This window comes from Telmatherina bonti, assembly GCF_933228915.1.
Source record: "Telmatherina bonti genome assembly, chromosome: 16".
Lineage (NCBI taxonomy): Eukaryota > Metazoa > Chordata > Actinopteri > Atheriniformes > Telmatherinidae > Telmatherina > Telmatherina bonti.
This window is the reverse complement of record NC_136614.1, coordinates 21981257-21997788: the sequence shown is the minus strand read 5'-3', so window position 1 is coordinate 21997788 and position 16532 is coordinate 21981257. Positions and strand designations below refer to the sequence as shown.

At 35.7% G+C, this 16532-nt stretch overlaps 1 protein-coding gene across 1 annotated transcript; it reads left to right on the top strand.

Moving 5' to 3' along the window:
* Positions 1 to 7119: 7119 nt before the first annotated feature.
* On the top strand, positions 7120 to 12522 carry LOC306767189 (visual system homeobox 2-like; the record flags this gene model as incomplete). Its single annotated transcript, XM_079255111.1, has 5 exons — positions 7120 to 7549; positions 8141 to 8225; positions 9189 to 9312; positions 11352 to 11532; positions 12200 to 12522. The coding sequence occupies 5 exons, from the start codon at positions 7120 to 7122 to the stop codon at positions 12520 to 12522; spliced, it is 1143 nt and encodes a 380-aa protein (XP_079111237.1).
* Positions 12523 to 16532: the final 4010 nt, after the last annotated feature.

Below are 16532 nucleotides of genomic sequence, written 5' to 3'. Positions count from 1 at the left end.
CATTTGTCACAAATATTGATTCTTATTTCTGAAAGTTTATTTTTCATTTCTTGTGTTGTCATATTCTTTTCTTCAGGAATATTTGTTTTAGTTTTCTTTTTTTTTTCAAATTGTTTTTGGAAATCATGGCTGGTGTGTCCTCTGGGTCAAAAGGTCACAACGGACTATCCAGATTTTGATCAGTGCAAAGTTCAAAAGCCAGCATCTGTGATGGTATGGGGGTGTGCCAGTGCCCATGGCATGGGTAACTTGCACATCTGTGAAGACACAGTTCACGTTGAAAGGTACATAAACATTCGGAGCTGTAGATTCTGTATCCAAGCCCTGCTTATTTCAGCAATGAAATGCCACATTCTGTTCTTCTTATAACAGCGTGGCTTCCTCGGAAAAAAAGTGCAGCTGCTGGACTGGCCTGACTGCAGTCCAGACCAGTCTCCTATTGAAAAGATGTGGCACGTTATGAAGGGCAAAATACCACAATGGAGACTCGAAACTCAAAACAATAAGGAAAAAAAAATTCCGCCTTCAAAGCTTCAACAATTAGTATCCTCAGTCCCAAATGCTCATTGAGCATTGTTAAAAGGAAAGGTGATGTAACATAGTGGTAAACATGCCCCTTTCCCAGTTTCTTTGGAAGTGTTGCAGGTATCAAATATTAATATTTGATTATATTTGATGCCTGCAAATTAATATTTGCTAAAACAAAAAAACAAAACAGACAAATAAAAAAAATAAATCATGTTTATCAGTTTGAACATTAAATAATTTGTGTTTGTAGAATACTGAAATGAATATAGGTTAAAAAAAATTTGCAAAACTCTTTAGTCTGTTTTTACATTTTACACAACGTCCCAACTTCATCAAAGTTGGGGTTGTATTGCTTTGATATAATTTGTTTGTACATGGTATGTATTCCTGTAAACAATGGAGTTGCACTGCAAGAAAAAGATTGTAAAATACAAAGCAGACCAGGTTGAATTACCTTTATGTGTTCTTTTATGTATGAAATGAAATGCATTTATATCATATGGTTTTATTTCCCTCCACAAAAGGAAATAGCTTCACGTACATTCTCTAAGAATATTGATTCCGGGTGTGAATTCAAACATAGAAATGACCATATTATAGACAGACAATATTGAGGAAAAAAATTCAAATCTGATCACTGCATTATTAAACTGCTGCCTTTAACCCTCCGACATATTTTGAGCAGACAAAACACACACAGACACACACACACACACACACTCAACTCAATAAACACAGTTTGTCAGTGTGATCGTTAAGTTGCCCTTGTGATCCAAAACGAGTTTGCTAGCTGGAGTTTTCTCATGCTGGCTGCACAATGGACCGTATCTGGGAGCTGCCTGGTGGCATTGCTTAATTAGGCGAAGAGTTGATTCGTTTGGTCTAACTGACAGCTAATTAGAGGAGTGAGGGCAAATCAAACTGACGTCCCTCCAAGCTGCACTTTGATTGCAAAAGATGTTAAGGAGAGGGAATTATGAAATATTGAACGTCCTGAGTACCACCTGCCATTCGAAGTGGCCTCAAACATATGGACCAGTGTGTGAGTGTGTGTGTTTAGTTTAACAGGCTCATCCGACAGTGTTGAAATGCAGCCTGTTGAGCCCAGCTGTTTTTGGTACAAGGTTTTCATTAACAAACTAGAAAAATGTTAGTGGTTCTGACAAATGAATCCAAACCTAGATAAGATGCAGTAAAAGAGTTTAATGGAAAGAACTTGTACACAAACTTCTCAAGTTAAATCTTTATTAAGCATGAGGTTTGGACAACATCTAACAGGAATCACGAGTGTCACATGACCTTTAGACAGGAAGAGCCTGCCATTTCAACACAATCTTCTAAACCACTCAGTGATTATTTTGTATTTTTGTGCAACTGATTCTAAGTTACCACTTTAATGTATGAATTATTAAGAAACAGTGAACAGTGAAACATGTTTTTACACGGGAAATTTTTACTTCTACAGACATGTTTGATTGGTCAGGCGGTCAGTTTTTTGTTATGTTCCCTCATTTATTGGAGTTCTTTTTATTTCAGATTTACAGTAAAGTTATATTTAATTATTCGGTTTTTATCAACTTGCTTAGTCAAACTTTGTGATTAGGTAACAGTCTCTCATTTTGGGGGTAAAAAAAAGAGATTGAGCAAAATTAACTATGTTCTGCTGCCTTGCTTGGTCCCTGACAGTTGTATCCATCTGCAGGTGTGTCACTATTTGGCATTAGGGATGACGTTTCACCAGGATGGTGTCCAAGTCTGGTCGTTAAGATCTATTATCCTGAAACTTTTAAATGCAACCCTTCTCCAACACACCTGAATCAAATGAATGTTTCATTATCAGGCCTCTGCAGAACTTGATGCCATACAGATGAGGAAATTCAGCGGTTAGAGAAGTAAAGCTGCAGGATAGCAGAGCTTGAGGAGTGGACTTGCGCACCCCTGCATAACACTGTATCCCATGGGCTGTATGAAGGATCCAGGTGCCAAAATCAGAAATAAATACAGAAACAAATTCATATGCAAATACATTGTGCAGAAAATGTTTTTTTCTATTGAGAAGTCTACAAAATGACTAAAAAAAATTACTAAAGAAAAACAACAACATTTCTTGGTCATTTACAACTGTTTTTATTTAACTTTTTATTAAAATTCCTTTTAATTTACTTTCATAATTTATCATGTATCATTTTATTTTATGCTTATTTTCACTTATGTAGTTTCCTTTGACATGTTTTAGTATGGTTACATCATTTCATATGTGTGATATTTTATATGGATGTTATATTTTTTCATATTCAGGAAGAAATGATTATATACCCTGTTCATGTTTCTCTGGGATTGAAAGATCATTTGTTAGTTACCACTAAATAATGACAAAGTTGTGAATGTGTTTTGAAAGTCAAGGTCAGCCTTTATTCTAAACCCATCCTATTGTAAATGCTTTTGTAGGTCGTAAACACACGCTGTCTGGGCTTTAATAACCTGAAAGGCTTTTAGCGGCAACTCAACCCCTCTCCTCTGGTCTGGGACCATGGTCCCTGCAGGACACCAGGAATAGGCTGTCTTCATGTCTGCTGGTGCTACCCATGTGAATCAAAAAAAGACAATTAGGGGCTTATTAGGGTCTCGGCAAGCTGTAACTCACAGGGCTTCCGTTCGCCAGCTTGGCCCCAGCTCTCAGCGCTGTCACTGCCCAAAACAGTCAGGGGCATTGTCTCACCTAATTACGTTGAAACCTGGGGCCCCTTTTTGTGTTGCTACTGCCATGCCTGTCCAGTTCCCTTCTCCTGCCTAACTGCTACGCCCTGTCCACTCTGGAAGTGTGCTAATTAGGCAAGAAATGGGCCCAAGCAACTATGTCAGTTCTTGTTAAGAGTAGTCACATTGCAGAATATTATTTTGTCAAGAAAGTTTTGGTGTTGGTGGGGGGGGGGGGGCTCACTCACATTTCCCAGAGTATTTTCCTCATTACACCAATAACACATCTGCACAAGCTCCTGGGGAATGTGGCAAGCCAGAGTCCCCGACAAACTTCAGAGAGTAAATAGATGCACTCATACAGAAATGGAGACTATAGAACGGTAATAGCATGAAATTATTGCCCTAATTAATGCTTTGTGCCCACAGAAAAAACTGTTGAATCGCCGGTGGCACATTGTTAGGATTGTGAGAGCTTTTTGTTTCTTCACTCTAATAGGATGTTTTGATCAACGGCTGTTTTGTGACCCAGCTCCTCTTCTTAAATGCCGAGCTCTGGGAAATGGCAATTAGCTAGATTAGAACAGCCATTTCTAGGGCCTCAAACAAAGACAAGGACAGAGAGAGCTGAGTGTGGTTAAGAAACTCTGACCAAACCAGACTGACCCAGACTGAATTCTACTTTCTTTCTTTCAAACACTAAATTATCAGTAAATGTTATTTGTTATCAGTGCAATATTTATTCTCGTATTTGTACAGTATAGATTTTATACACATATACATATACATATATATATATATATATATATATATATATATATATATATATATATATATATATATATATATATATATATATATATATATATATGTATATGTATGCATCGCATTGAAAATCGCATTGAAAATCGCATTGAAAATCGCACTGAAAAGTCGAATATCGGGATAGTTTGCTTCACAATTTTAAAATTGATTTTTTTAAATAAATAAAAATAATCCATTATAAAATTTTTGTCATTTTTATTGTTTTAAAAAAAAAAAAAAAAATCTTTTCACTTGTCTTCTTGGGCATCAGCAGAATGATGGTCTAGCTACTGTGTTTTTTCTTCCGAACTGAAATCAAGAAAAATGAGTAGCACAAAATGTTTTGTACATTTTTTTGTCTTTTGCCTACAAAAATCAGCAATATTGAGGAAATGTGAGAATCGCAATTTAAATCAAATTGGCACAGTCCATTGATTTTATATATATATATATATATATATATATATATATATATATATATATATATATATATATATATATATATATATATATATATATATATATATATATATATATATATATATAGTCAAGATTTTGAGGATGCAGAATTATTTTCTTAAGTAATTCAGTGAACAGAAGTATTACACCACTGCTCTTGTACTCTTATGATTTTTTTTTCTTTTTTCTTTGCTTTACTTTCCATTCTTTTTTTTTTTTTTTTAAAGAACATTAAAGATGATAAAATGGCAACAAATCATGCAAAATTTTCAACTATCTTACACTTCCAAAGTCGGTTTTGATCAAGATTGTTTAAACATGTTCCATGGAAGGGTATCTCTCAACACCATTGGAGAAATTAGGACCTGAAGAACATCACGCCAAACTAAAACACACACACACAGGTTACAATGTATTTCAGATACGTTGTGCTTGGTATGGAGGTAAACATTCTACCTTTAGGAAAAACATCTATTAAAAACTTAGTAAATTTGCAGAGGTTGCTTCTGCTGAACACACAAATCCGCTTCCAAGATTTCCCTGACCATCAGGATCACTTTATTCCTCTGTCTTTGAATTGAGATTAAATAGACAGTAATGAGACTGGTTTCTGCGTCCTAATCCCAGTGGAAGAACCTGATTGGTGGAAAATCATCCACATGGTTTTAATGGAAACCTCATTAGCCTGGCTGCTGATATGGCATCGATCACTTTATTCACCTCTAATGAAACGTTCCTCTAATAGGTTCTCATGAGATCCTGGTAATTTACCTTCTTTCTGCAGCTCTATATGAAATCTGGATACGATTATTTTTAATGTTTTATTTTGTGTCTGAATATCATGCTAAATTTAATATACATGACGCACGGAAACGATTTTGTGTGTGTGTGTGTGTGTGTGTGTGTGGGGGGGGGGGGGGGGGGGGGGGGGGGGGGGGGTCTTGTTGAAAATGATGCCATCGTCTACGTAACACCGATTACAGATAAGCACATAATCTGTTGTGTCCATCATTGACCACCTCATGCACGGCTGCCAAACTCTCCCACGGGATATTTATTTATTTATTCATCGCCTCACACGACCCATTGTTGCTGGTGCATCTCCGCTTCCTTCCACCGCGTCCCCTCATCTCCATAAACTCTCCTCCGAGTCATTGTCCAGATGTCCAAAAGCGTGCCGCAAATTATCTCCAAATGATTGAAACTTGGAAATAATTGAATAATGGCTGATTATAGTAGATTAGGTTTGAGGAAAAAGAAGGAAAACGAGAGTATTTTCGCCTCATTTCACAATCCAACAGCTCTGAATTTGAGCTGTGATAAATGACAGGAAGGTGCGGATGATTTCCCCTGACATCCTAAATGTCATTCCAGTTTGCTCTCACTTTCCAAATCGGATTAACCCACTGAATCGTTGTGTAACCTTTCATTCCAAGTTAAAAAATGTTTTCTCTTTTTTTTTTTGTATTTGATATCAGACCCCAAGATAAAAAGCACACTTCAGCTTCATGGGTAAATACATCTGTTGCTACTGTGCGCCAGTGTTTGGTCCACTGCTTCCTTATCTATCATTTAATTGCCACCCTGATGTGTCCTAAATACCCTAAACTGGGACATTGTATTCTTTATAATTTGACCAGTCAAAGAATAAAAAAAACAAAAAAAAAAAAAAAACCCGCTTAATAACCCATCAACAGATGCGCAGAGTGTTTGCAAAGACAAAACGTTTAGTGCGCAAACCTAATTAGAATATGCAAATGAGGCATGGCCGCTGTGTGAGCGCATGGACGTTGGGAATGTGTCTGCAAACCCATCAGTCTGGTTGTAATTGTCTGAAGAAGCTGTGCTTATTTTTGTAGGGTTGTTGGTCTTTAACTTGACATGTCACTCAGTACGCTACACCCTTTTTAAGTATAAAAAAGAAAAGAAAATGATTGGATGTTTTTTCTACTAAAGCTTTGAGTTTATTTCTGATAAGTTTTTGTAACTTTTTATATGTGTAAGTGTAGTCATTGAATAATCGTTTTTATTGCTCTCTAATTGAGCAGATTTCCTGCGGGTTTGTTGTCTGCTTGATTCAGGGCAGCCTGCAACGTATTCTCATTACTGCTTCGTATAATATCTACGAAAAACTATGCTCAAAGTAATTCAAATGTGAGCTTATCTTTTGGTGACCAAAAGGAAAGATCCTACAGTTGATTCCCATTTTTTCTCTTAATTATCACTTATGACACATTTATGGCAAACTTGTCAATTACCTTAAATTTGTCTGGTAAAAAGCAGGTTTTTCTGAAAATGAGAATTTTGAAAGAAAAAGCTATAGTCCCCAGCTGAAAGAAAATTCCCTTGAATGTTTATTTGACAATGTTTCGATGTAAATAATCAGCTGTTTCGAGATATTAAACAGGTTTGCTTCATCACAGATGCCGAAAACTTCCCTGTGCAACAGATATTCTCCCTCGTGATTGGCTGCCGCATTTTGCCTGTTGGATAAAAAGCGCAGCAGAGGCGAGGGGAGAGATAAAGAGAGCATCACATTGTTCAGTGCAAGAGAAGCGCGAGATCTTTTTTGGGGAGGGGGAGTGGACAGTATTACTTGAAAGAAAAAAAAAATTGCTGAATCCAACCGCCATGACAGGCAAAGAGGGAGCTGTGCTTTCAGACTCTGAGAACAAACAGAAAACAGTTTCACAAACCAGCGTGAACTACGGTGGATCCCAGCAGCCGCCTCCAGCTTGGAAAATGGCCCCCACCGTGCAGCGGCGCACCGGGTTTGGGATCCAGGAGCTGCTGGGCCTCAATAAGGAGCCGCCGGCGGTCACACCAAGGCGACCGCTGGAGGCTCTGCCACACAGGGCCCACGTGCTGGCCGCCAGGTCCACTCTCGGACACGCTGGGCTCGGCTTGGGTTTGCTGGGCCCAGAAGGAATTCACTCGTTTTACAGTCAGCCTGCTTTTCTGGAGGTGCTGTCAGAGGCGCAAAATGTGCACCTGCAGCCGCTGCACAGGGCGACGCATTTGGACTCGCAGCTAGACGCAAAACACTCCGGTGCCAGCTCCGGTTAGTCTCTCCAACAATTAGATATTCATTAAGTAAAACTTGAGGAACTTTATGTTTGTTGATTAGTTAATGTTGGGTTGAGGCTGATGTTTTTATTCCATCAGCCATAATTCTCGGTTTTTTTTTTTTTGTTTTTTTTTTTTGTTTTACTCAGCACATTCAAACAAAGCATTTTTAGTAAAAAGTTGTTCAAAAGAATACTTAAACAGAAAAAGACTGCAGTATATTTGAAAATAATTATCACAAATAGCTAGCCAATATTATCACTTTGAGAGGAACGCGACTATATTTTTGCGCGGTTGTGTTTTTTCTTCTTCTCCTTTTAATTAAAAAAGGTCAATAAGGCCAAATTATTTTCATGCATTTATGTTGATTGTTTCACAAAATGTTTTTCAATTTTAACATTTTACATTACATTTACAAATCTCTGCTCATGTTAGAACCAAGAAAAATGCAGCTTGATCAGAAACTCGGGATCATTTTCTAAAAATCATTTTATGTTTGTTACTAATAGGCTATGTTAAATTTTTTTTTAATGTGCTTTGAATATATGGCTGCGTATTTAATATGTTTGCCTGTATTTTCTCACAGATTCTGACGATTTGAGCTCCTCCGGTGATCAGAAATTCTCCACATCAATGAGCCAAAGCAAGAAAAGAAAGAAAAGACGCCACAGGTAGGCCTAAACGGAAAAACAAATAATAAAAGGAAAAAAACAAGAAGATTAAAAGACGTGTGTTATTTATATTTATATTGCAATAATTACCTTCAACATCCTCATCATCCAGCATATGTTTGACCTCGTGCTTATGAATATATCTGATATCATATTCAGTATCTTTTAAGTATTAATACATCGATGTGCAGGATCTCCTTATAATAAACAATTGCAAAACACTCCAAATGTCTGTTTTCGTCGCTAATAGTTAAACCACAACAAATTCTTGGACTATAATTTTAATGTCTGAGAAGTAAATTTAATATAGTAGTCTTCACAGTGGGTCCCAAATTTTAAATTTTGAATTTTGAAGTAAGACAATCACCGAAATAATTGAAATATTACCCAATTTTTATTTTTGAGGCCTAACACAATATATATATATATATATATATATATATATATATATATATATATATATATATATATATATATATATATATATATATATATATATATAATTTTTATTTTTGAGGCCTAACACAATATATATATATATATATATATATATATATATATATATATATATATATATATATATATATATATATATATGTATATATATATATATATATGTATATATATATATATATATATATATATATATATGTATATATATATGTATATATATATATATATATATATATATATATATATATATATATATATATATATATATATATATATATGTATATATATGATGCAGTCTCATATATATATATATATATGTATATGTGTATATATATATATATATATATATATATATATATATATATATATATATATATATATATATATATATATATATATATATATATGAGACTGCATCATTTGGCAATGACCAAACATAAATAAGATTTGAGCTTTTATAAGTAATAAATAAATAACTGAAAGTCATGCATTGTCATGTTTTTTCTGCAGAACAATATTTACATCCTATCAGCTGGATGAGCTGGAAAAAGCTTTTAATGAAGCTCACTATCCAGATGTTTATGCCAGAGAAATGCTGTCCATGAAGACTGAGCTGCCAGAGGACAGAATACAGGTGAGTGTGTGTCTTTAGTGTGCTTGTTAAACCTGGAGAGAAAGCTCTCATCCTGAATATTGTTTTCATCTCTTGTATGATATCTTAATCTGAGTGTACATGCAATCAGATATTTTCTGCAGTTGTGTGAAGATTGAATGAGAGTTAGAGCTGACAGTCATCTGCTCCATCATCATCAGCGCTTAATTAGTTGATAGAGAAGTGATCACGTTTCTCTCAGGGAGAGGCAGGTCGCAGCCCTGAAATGAAACGATAACTACATAGAAATTAATTAGCAGAGGTCAGCTGCTGTGCAGAGGGCTGCTCCTGGCTGCTTGGAGGGTTTTAATTTCCCGTGATATTTGAGCGCCTGTCTCCCATCGACCAGGTCTGGAAATTAACTTATTTTTCAATCAGCCTCTTTGCCTTCTCCTCCTCCCTCTGGGTCACCTCCTTCTCATACAGGCAGCAAAGACACACACGTGCTGCTGTGCACACTCACACTGTTGATGTAAAAAAAAAAAGTTGATTGCTCATCTGGGGCTCATCTTTTCATGAACTGGAGGTTATCATCAGATCTACCTGAATAGCTTTTCAGGCCTGTCTGTGATGGTTTTAATTTCAGGCCTGTAACACACACGCGCGCGCGCACACACACACACACACACACACACACACACACACACCAGAATCTCTCCAATCTCATCCTTCTCCATGATGCTCTTTTTTTCTCCTCTCATCCATATTCAAAAGACTATTACAAGGTGGTGAAAATCAATTTGGCCACTTGAGGAGCCAGAAGCTGCATGCTCACTCTTACACTACTAATAAATATTCCAGAGGTGAAGTAGGAAGGGAAACATTAGAAATATTAACAACTGAGTCCCAGTTCTGCCGTTACAGACTGATTTTATGCCTTCTTGAAGAGTCTAGATCTAATGGAAACAAATTTTCACAGACGGACATTTAAACCTGATTAACAGGAAAAATGCTTTTATTTTTCCCAGGGTTATCAAACAAAAGATTCCTGCATTTATTCCTCAGTGGAATGAAATGTGAAACTAAAGAATGAGTAACAGAGGTGCTAAAGTGAAAGATGCACCAACGAATGTTTTAAAATATTTAGCTGTGATCACTGTTTTCCTCCCATAAAGTCTGTTTAATATCTACTTATAGCTGCAGCTTTTTCTCCTGAAATGAATCATTGCTTGATTAAAAAGAAAATGATTGAACAATAAAACCTCCAATTAGAAATATATTCATCTCTAATGTCCACCACTGCTGCAGTTTATTGCAACTGAATACTGTGAGAGAAAAATGGGTTTTTCCGAAACCAGACGTTGATTTTTAGTCATTTGAGAGAAATCATGTTTCAAAAGCCAATTTTGTTTTATTTTTATATATTCATTAATTATTTTTACTTTCACACTTTGTTGTAATTACCCTCAATTCCTGAAGGGCATTGAAACACATTGAACTGTATCTTTACCATCTGCTCATTGGCTTATGTTGTACATAGAAACAAAACCTGCTAACTGTTATTTGATAACTAATGATAAATTGATCTGTGATGGACTGGCGACCTGTCCAGGGTGTACTCTGCCTCTCACCTGTTAGGATAGATTTCAGCTTCCTGCCATAAATGAACAAACAAATGAAGGAATTATGTAATGATTTCAATATAAAACAATTAAATGAGACAAGAATTATATTGGAGTTATCCTCAGTATCTGGCTTCCATTCAAATAAACTCAGTAGAAGTCAAAGTGATGATATTTCAGAATGATGTATAGTAATATTGATTGATCTATTGATATAAAAATTGCTTGGTTTGTTTGGTCTTTAGTCTTGGCACTGTTAAAAACTCTTAAAAGTCTCTGAAAAACTAAATTTAATCTCTTAATCTGTTGAAACAAGGATTTTTTTTTGTAAACCTCTGTTTTTATATGTAGAATTTTGAGTTTTCTGTATCACACATGTGTAAACTGCTATTGACAGTAGCAATATAACCACCGAGGATAATGGATTCCTTGTGTTTAATTTGACCTTCATCCTTGCAGGTGTGGTTTCAAAACCGCAGGGCCAAGTGGAGGAAAAGGGAAAAGTGTTGGGGTCGTAGCAGCGTGATGGCAGAATACGGCCTGTATGGAGCCATGGTCCGTCACTCCATCCCGCTACCAGAGTCCATCCTCAAGTCAGCAAAAGATGGCATCACAGAGTCCTACGCTCCATGGTTACTGGGTAGGTCGTCATGGAGGAAGTAAAAATGTTGCTTATCATGAAGGGGACTTTTAAATCCAATCCAAATTGAAGACTTTTCTATCCTTATACATTTTGCTTACATCAATGCTTACTGAATAAGCCTCTTACTTTCAGCTAACTTCTCAAATTAGATAAATAATTTCTTTTTTTTAATACATGAAATACATTTATTAGCTCAACTTATTTATTCCTGGTTCATGAGAATGTGTACTAAATAACACTTTTTATTCACAGTAAACTATTTATAATTATCCCACTACTAATAACCAGGCAAACTCCTACGACATCGCCTACACCTGTTCGTAGAGGTTAATATGTATTCTGAAGAGGATAAGGAGTATCCCTGACTCAAAAGATGTTCAATAAGGTTATTGGCATGTCATTAAAATGTAGCAGTCAATACAGTGATAATCCTACTTCATCAGGACAGATTAGTCTACATCTCCTCTCTCACCTCATGTCAATTGATTAGTTGAAATCAATTTTGTAGCTCTAATTGAATAAGAGGTGCTGTTCACCTCTGCGTCACCTCTGTCATCATTCCCTTTTACATGCTCCTTCCTACATCATGGTCCTCAGAATGTGACATGACTTCATGTGCTCTTCTTCCATTTAAGACTTCTTTTTTTTAATCTTTCCCATCCAGGTATGCACAAAAAGTCCGTTGAAACTTCACATACCTCCCCTGGAAAAACCAGCAGCCTCACACCAACACCAGTGCAGGAGAAAATGGTGGACAACACAACAGAGGAAGAGAATCAGAAACCAAGTAAAGATACTGCGTTAGGAATTTCTAAAGAGGCACTGAGGGAGAACAGTATTGCTGCTCTGCGAGCGAAGGCGCTGGCACACAGTGTCAAGATGCTCGGGACTGTTTCAGACAGAGCAACCAGCCAGACATCACAGAGAGAGGAGATGGAGGATCAGGTGATAGAGCAGAAGATGGCAGAGGTGGAGAAGAGCGACTGAAAAAAGGCTGCAGGATACGAACTGATGGTGAAATAACTGCAGTGGGGAGTTTGCAACATCTCTCAGAGGCAGAAGTCTGACATGTTTGTTTGAACAGAGGCTTAATGGATGTGGAGTCACCAGTGAACTGTCGAATCCCACATGCCAATCCTCTGGAACATCTCTACATTTCAGCATGTGTGAATATGTCACTTCGGACTGACTGTCTGTCATCTTCCGCTCTTTGGCTTGAGGTTCAGTAACTCAACCAGTTATCATGTTTCTGACCCTTTTGATCTAAAAGATGTTTGAATCTGTTCTTCTTTCCTTAAGGCAGTAAGGAGGTTTAAGCTCAGAAATGTTTCCAGACATTTATGACCGATTTCCTGCCGTAAATAGAAATATTTGAAACACACAGGTTTTCTGACATGGCAGCTTTTCATGCAGACATAAAAGTCTCTAATGTGGATTATTTGGTGCTGAGAGGCCTTACCGACATAGTCGTAATTTAATAGAGGAATCTATCCTCCAGATGGTGACAGATTTCAGCTGGCTACTGCCACATGTATCGTTGTGAAGAGTTGGTACAGAATCCCGTTAAAAGAGGTGAGCCTGAAACATTGCTTTTATCAGCTCTGTCAAACTGTGATGTAAATACTACCAGTGTTTAATAGTTCATACTATTCAATGGTGTATAGTTAACATCGACTATATATTTGTCTCTGTATAAATGTAACTGTAGTTTAATTAAAAGTTCCTTATATTTAAAACTCAAATGTTTCACTAATTAACCTTAACTGTGAAAAATGATGTAAGTGTGATGCAGATCTTGATGCAAAACTGATCTTCAGCATAGAGGCAGTTGATTTGTGATTTTCAATGCATTTTAATAGGACATAAACACCCGTTTACATGTAAAAAAAAATGGTTACAGGTTAATGACAAAGGCTACCCTGATTAAACCCAGATGTTTGTGCCTGGACAGAGCTGTTACTAAAGTAGCCCACAGTGAATGAAGATCAGCTTTCACTCTGGAGAACTGGCATGGAGCACTCAGTTAAAAGTTTGCAATGGCTTATTGTAGTTTTGCATCAGTTTTGTGTAGAGAAATGCATTATTATCATGCTTGTGCTGTTAATAGGATGTCATCTTTTCTGAAGTTCAAATAATTTTCAGTCGGAACAGTTACTTTAGATGCACTACATGGGATTACATGTATTGATAATCCAATGGGATTGGAACAGGCTTTATAGCCACTTCTTTGACAACCACAGTTCAGTTCAATTAATTGTATTTTCTTTATGTTGCACCAATTCACAAGTAAAGGTCTTTTAGGATGCTTAAAGTCAAAGTTAAGTATAGAAACCCCAAAAGTATGCACACTGTGTGCAAACGCCCAATTCTTGAGTCAAAGTGCGTGCCCAACAAATGCTAGGAATAAACCTTACCTTGTTATTAACATTAGGTATGAAAAAATACACCAATTATAAACAGAAATATTTGAATCAGATTGCCTTGATTGTCATTCATGCAATAAAGTTAATGTAAATCAAAAGTACATTGTACACATCAGAGAATACCAGGACTATGCGTAGTACTGGACATATGAGGTCTACTGGATGGAGAGAAACAGTAAGTACACTTCTCTTCTGTGTACCACTGACTTTTCGGTCTCACAAATGGTAGCCTGTTTATGATGTAACCAAACAACCATGCAGATTTGGAAGTTTCCTGCTGGGTTTTCTGAGTGTTGGCTGGAAGATTTGACTGGAGAAACCAGATCATCATGCTTGTTTTGATCAGATGAAAGTAAAGAGGGTCTTTCTGTCTGTGTATGTGTTTCACTGATGGTTATTTAATGAATATACTACACATGGATGGTTAAATTATATGCTATTTCACTTTTAAAATTCTTATATTTTTAACAAAATATACATTTTTTTAAATTACAAAACCTGCATCAGTTGCTTGAAGTGAAATGACCTTTTCAGCTAACAGTATTTGAACTTCCTATAAAGTATTGCATTATATAGTTTATTCTAGACTCATCGAAAAAGTTTTTTTTTTTATACATGAGATCATGTTTCTGACACTCAAACAGTACAGATTTTTTATAAGTGTTCAGCAACATAAAACAGATATATAAATTAACCCTTTCATGCATGTATTGATAAAAAGCAATGCCACATTTTTAAATGCAGTATTTAACATCTACAAATATATGCAATTATACTTTTTATTAGTGATATTTTGAATTTATTTATTTGAATATATTCTATAAAACGTTTATAAAATAATATATCATTAAAATTATATTAGGTAAATATTTTATAAAGTATAACTGTATGATTTTCTTATGCTATTTATCACAAAGGCAAACTTGCATGGTTACAATAGATGCATTTATGTTCAGTTATATAATAAATTTATTCTTCAGTGAGTGGTAATGTATTGGATGACTAATTAACAGCCACTAAAATGTTTTTGTTTTGTTTTTTGCAAATATACCATCTGCATCCATGAATATGTAAGAAAAAACATGTAAATAGATGCCCTCTGTAGTAGCCACAATACATGAAAGGTTTAATTGTGACATTTTAGACCAAATGTGAACAAACTTTATTTCCACTTGCCTTAACAGCAACTATACAGTTCTTCTAATTTGTGTAGCACCAATTCAGACAAAATATAACCTCAGGGCATTTTAAAGATGAATAAATCCTCTATTAGAAACTGCCATTTAAGATGTTTGTTCATGCTCTTATTTATGGTGAATAAAATCATTCATTAAACTACCTCTACAAAACAGCAAAAGGAGAATACAGAGTTGCTGTTTCTCACCACTATTTTTTTTTTTGTCTTCAGATTAGGTGTGCGATTACAAACAGGTGATTGGTTGCGTTGCTGGCTGTGCGTCTGATGTCCATGACTTGTTACTTGGTCTAGCGGTGCTCCTTCATGCTGAGCGGACTGGCCTTCAATCCACAATCACTTCCATTCAGTTTTATACTAATATGATGGCTTGATTTGGGTTGATTGATAAATCCTTAGATTGACCTTAGTTTTAAAATTGCTAACCTCGTTTCCCTGGCTGAACGTGGGTCATACCAGCTGCCACATCAAAATAGATGTCATTAAACAATCAAAATCTTAACCAGATGATGGCATGCTTTCAAGAATGTATGTGTTATCAGCTGTAGGGGGAGTATTCAAATCCAGCACAAATAAATGTATTTTTATTAGTTTTTATTCTTGTTCATCTGGTTTTTATTTTATTTTATTTATGTATATTTTTAATTTTGAGCTACATTTATGACAATAGCACAAAAAATTACAAAATCACTTCTGCTACTTCCTGGCTATTACATTCTTTCTGCAATGTGACCTTAAAATGAATGGATGTTATTTTTCTGGTTGTGATAGTCATACATTTAGAAAACAACATTCTACAACTAAATCTTATCACTTCTTGGTTCCTAATGCCATCCAGTCCCAATTTAATGCTATCCAATTAATTCTTATCATTAAAACTGTATTCAAATAATGGCGATTCATTGAAGGCAGCCTGGCTTAGGAAAGCAAATCCTTTGTCCAATTCAATCTCCTTCCTTGAGCAAGCACAGAAGAGTGGGTGACAGTAGAGAGGAAAAATATCCCTTTAAAAGGAAGAAACTTCCAGCAGAACCAGACTGAGGAAATGTGGAAATTTATCTTAGCAGAGACATCAACATCATCACACAACAACAAGGACTTCTGCTATGAAAAAGTGAAATGTAAAACACAAAGTTAAGTTTAACAATATATCCATACAACTTCAAAAACAAATTATGAAATGACATGGCAGTCAACTTATTTGAAGAATAAAACCTTAAATTGTTCTAAATGTTTACGTCCCAGTTTTCTGGAGCAGTTTGAAGCACTGCACAGTTCAGATGACAACAGGAAGTATACCACTGAGGATGTGAGTGTAACGCTTTGAATCAAAAATACTCAAGTTAACTTGAGATAGATGTTGGCATGTAAGAGACAAA